The sequence below is a fragment of the Lepeophtheirus salmonis genome, chromosome 13 (assembly GCF_016086655.4).
Source record: "Lepeophtheirus salmonis chromosome 13, UVic_Lsal_1.4, whole genome shotgun sequence".
Classification (NCBI taxonomy): Eukaryota; Metazoa; Arthropoda; class Copepoda; order Siphonostomatoida; family Caligidae; genus Lepeophtheirus; species Lepeophtheirus salmonis.
The window spans coordinates 30,191,805-30,196,517 of record NC_052143.2 but is presented as its reverse complement, the minus strand read 5'-3'; the positions used below and the strand labels follow the sequence as shown (position 1 = coordinate 30,196,517).

Sequence of the window (4,713 nt, the reverse complement as noted above, 5' to 3'; positions counted from 1 at the left end):
TCGCCTGTTTCTTCGGCAAAACTGATCATGTGACGACTGTTCCACTTGAGCATCGTAGGACTGTCAATTCTGAGTGGCACATCAAAAATTTTCTGGCTAAAGTCTTCGGAGAAATTTGAAAAACGATCAAGAGGAGACGAATCATTGTACACCATGACAATGCGAGCTCTCACACATCGGCTCAAATCAACGCCTTTCTGACCGTCCAAAACGTCGAATTGATGGGTCATCCACCGTACGGCCCTGACTCGGCACCCAATGACTTCTTTTTATTACCGCACATCAAGAAAAAAGGGCGTGGTCAACGATTTCCGTCGCCAGAAGATGCTGTTGAAGTGTTTAAAAACCATGTTTTGGAGGTATCTCAATCGGAGTGGAAAAAGAGCTTTGGCAATTGGTTTGAGCGCATGCAAAAGTGTATGAATCATTCTGGAGAATACTTTGAGAGACAATAAAACCATTTTTGATGATACATATTTGCATTTTCATTATTAGGCCAGAAATATATATAGCAGCTTACGTATATGATAACAAGAACACATTTTGAATATCAAATTTGTTCAAGAGTAGGTTATATAAATATTTGAAGAATAATTCGAGTTTTGTTACTTATTACATCATTGAGTCTATTTTGATAAAATATGACAAGATTTATTTTACTGTGCATAAGATTACTGATTTTGTGAAAAAGTGAAGTTGAAACCTCTTCTTTCTGAGAATTATAGTTTTACTAGTATTTACAAATTCTTAGATTAACGTCCCTTTTGAATAATCATTTGAGGATTTGTCAGGCAGAAAACCTTTCAACCACTTTCAAAGTGGAGTTGGTTGTTTTATCTATATAATTTCAATCATTATAGATTATAGCTTCATATCCATAGAAAAATAATATTAAAGTTCTTCATTTTTATCTATAAACATAATATTAATTTTGAAAATTAAATTGTAACTAAAACATTCCCCTTCATGATATAAAATCTTTAATTTTTCCCATCTATAATGGTTCATAATTACATTAGAAAGTTACCAAAAATACTTATTATTTAAATTATGCCATCAAAGGCGTATATGATAGTAAAATGTAAAAGTTATGCTGTTTAGTAAAAAGTGTTAAATGTTATTTAATACCATTTCAAAAAGAGTTTCCATTTCATTCTTTTGTAACTTTTTTCAGATTATTATCAAATTACGGGTTTAAAAAATGAAATTTGTAAATAAATATTATTCACTTGACAAGTCATTGATAAATTTATGCTTAGCATGGGATCTCATACAGAGTTGTTATATATGAAACATGTTCATACTTTAGTGTATTTATTGAATTAAAAAAACACAAGTTGAAAATACATTAGTAAATAACTTCCTATTTCGCAACATATACTAATTGGTTCTTTATTAGAACACGTAATGTTTGTATATACATAAATTCTGACACTGCAGAAGAAATTTACCATAGGGGTTGAACTTCGTGCACCTGTGTGACCGGCGCGTGTGCACCTCTTTAATTCGCGTGCTCGTTGTAAAACCATCAATCTTCAATTCATAGTCTTGGTTATTCAGGTATGAAATCAATCAGTTAATAAGTTTTTTCTGACAGATAAGTGCTTTCTTGTCAATTTTTGAATCAACTGCCACTTACATTATCAGTTTTATTATAAGCAAATAAACATGGCGTCATCTAAAGTAAACACCCTCAGTGAAACAACAACTGATCAATGTTTGGATCAAATTTATCTCCTGGACTATAGCACCACTACCATTCTGGATCCGGAAAACGTATCTAATTTAATCTTCGTCGATACTAATGAACAAATAGAGGAGATCCTGGATGAAAGCATGGATTCCAACGAGGAAGGAAAACTCATGGTGCTTTATATGTCTCAGCAACACGAAGAATACAATGGGGATCTTGATTCATGCACCGAAATTCCATCTTCAGACTCTGAAACAGAAATGGATGCTATTCATGATCAAGAAGTAGCATCAGCCACATTAAGTGACGACGAGGAAATCCATGAGTGTTTATTGACTGAAAGTTATGAAGAGGAAATCATATATTTGGAGAATGTCTTTGTGGGTCGGGACTATGAGATCCAGTATGATTCTTTTATTCAAACCCATGATCAAATCACGGATTCATATGAAATCTTTTCTGGGATGAATGTGTCTGAGGCTGTCATTTCTTTTAACGTATGCTCATCTATGGATGAATTAGAAGAATATGGAGATATCGAAGAGTTGGACGATGATGAAGAACCCTGTCCTAGGAATGGTCCAAATTAAGCTTTATTTAAATTTAATTATGTTATGTCTTGCATTTATGTTTTATAAGCCAACAAATTCATTCAGTTGCATTCTTTATAAACCTTTATCTTTTGAAATATATATTCGTCTAATTATAAATCGAACTCATTCGCTTAAATCCATTTATTAATTTGAAGTTTTGTAGGAGAAAATATGGATCATATAATTTAATAGTTGAATAACAAAATTATCGAAAAATTAATTAGTTATGGGGAGAGAAGTCAATTTTAGTCTAAAAAGTCGACTAAGTAGGGATTTAATTTTCTAAAAGTTTATCTTCTATTTGAAAGATACCTTTATTCATAGTTCAAAATTAACTTTGAACTAAAGTCATTTGACAAGTATTTTGCAATGGGCTATTATATTTTCATAAGTTCCTTTATTAATTACAAGGTATTGTTGAGTTATAGAGTCATCTACATCGTTCTCAGACTTGGACCTGTACATTTTTCTCATTCAGGCTCTGATCTGTTTATTTTGTGAACAAAAATCATCCATTTATGTGAGCTATTCCTTCTCAAACTCCGTTAATCCAAGGAGAGTCCCTTTTAGGAAATACATAAACTGACATCAAGTAACAATTTCAATTTCATCATATTATGGGATTTAATTAATTACTCAACCTATTCGTCTCCTTGCCTAATTTAAATGGTGTTCTTAGCATGTCAGTCATTTCGAGGAGCTTTAAGGAAAGTGATCAACATTTTTTTCTCACAAAAGTCAATATAATTGTTTTGAGGAATAATTACTTTCTAGCGAAATAAAGGCTACCAGAAAAGACAATATAAATCTATCAAGAATTTTTCTGCATACTATTGATAGAAATTTAAATACTCTGTTTATCAGAGCCCTCGGATCTCTAGTGTAATTGAACGATGTTCTAATCATTTGTTGTAAATTTCTAAGCATTTTTGAATTTGTTACTCTTGACTCATACTTTTGATCAATTAACTACTATTTTTGAGGCCAAAAACCTTCATATTGAATAAAATATTAATTTTATATCATTTATATGATATGTCTGGAGATTTAAAAATAAAGCATTTCCATCGTGCTAGGATACAATTATACCATTTGTATGTACAAGTTAGGACTGGGATATAATAGATTGAACAAGGAAATTGTATAATTGCATCCACGAATGCTTTAAAATGTACGCATTTTCACATCTCTAGATATGTCAAAATATGGAGTTATTATAGTAATTAATGTTTAAGATAGAAGTAAAAAAAAATTAACTGATTTAAAGTGTATCAGAATTATCTTTTCTAAAATGCTTCTACGAATTTTTCAAGAGGATGGGCATCGGATGACAAATTTCAAAAACAAACATGATTTTACATTAATTTTAATTGGTTCTGAGAACACATTTTTCCATCGGGATAGGAAGACGAGGATATTCTGTACTTTCAAAGAAATCTTTATATGGTGGGTGCAAGAATACGATCCCCCTTTATTTGTAAGGGTGGAGGAGAATTTGGCGAAGAGGAGAGGAAGAAATAGCGTGGGAGCTGAGGAGGGGGCATCAATTGAAAGGAATGCGATATTTAAAGGAATCATCAAAGATGAGGACCTTGTGGTTGAATTAAAGGAAGGCGGGCCTAATGAACTCCTAGCCTATCAAATTTCGAACATGCTAGACAAGTTGAATATCCATATTTAAAAAAAAATCCACAACATCTCCTAAAAGATTCCTACCAAGAGCTTTAGTAAGGGCTGAGAGTTTTTTAAAGTTTAAAAGATTTTACCATAATTAGACTATCTCATGTCCGCAATTTAGATTGCACTTCACAGGACTAGAGGAGAAGGACGGAAAGGAAAAAATATGAAATATTTTTCGATCTTTAAAAAGTGTTAAAGACATAAGTAGAAACCTACAAGTTTTTAATAAACTCCAAGACACTTTTATGCAATAATTTTATTGAAAAAAACCAAGGAAAAAAGACTGTGTTCTTTTAATTGTGGGGAAATCAACACACAATTTCAAATTTATACTTACAATTGGATATTTTAATGAAGGAATATTGTTCCTACTTGACAGATTGATCTTTCAAACTTCTTCAAAAACCAATAATTTTTCTTTCAAATAACTCCAGTACATTCATAGAATCATCCCGACGAGGAAGTGTGAATGCCTCTTTTATTGTTTAAAGCTATTTTATGTTCTATTAATTACTAATCGTTTTTTATTTCTTTTGTTATATTTAGATATTTTTTATAAAAATGTTTGAAACATTGGGATGAATAAATAAAAAAGTGTTTCAGAATTAAATTTACACCTGGTATTTTCTTTATGTTTAAGAGTAAAGTTATAAATCCTTAGCATTTTTAGCGAGCAATTAAGAACTGAAATTACATACATACACGTGAAAACTGTCGATTCTTTGAAAAATACAAATATTGGCAAAC

General features: G+C 31.2%; 1 protein-coding gene across 1 annotated transcript; it reads left to right on the top strand.

Moving 5' to 3' along the window:
• The first annotated feature begins 1,436 nt into the window (after positions 1-1,436).
• On the top strand, positions 1,437-2,408 carry LOC121128140 (uncharacterized). Its single transcript, XM_071892840.1, has 2 exons — positions 1,437-1,560; positions 1,660-2,408. Exon 2 carries the CDS (start codon positions 1,669-1,671, stop codon positions 2,281-2,283), a length of 615 nt encoding a protein of 204 aa, XP_071748941.1. The 5' UTR covers positions 1,437-1,560; positions 1,660-1,668; the 3' UTR covers positions 2,284-2,408.
• The last annotated feature ends 2,305 nt before the right edge of the window (positions 2,409-4,713 follow it).

Bases quoted from the DNA above. Each gene is read 5' to 3' on its own strand.
- LOC121128140 (XM_071892840.1), top strand. From the start codon at position 1,669: ATGGCGTCATCTAAAGTAAACACCCTCAGTGAAACAACAACTGATCAA.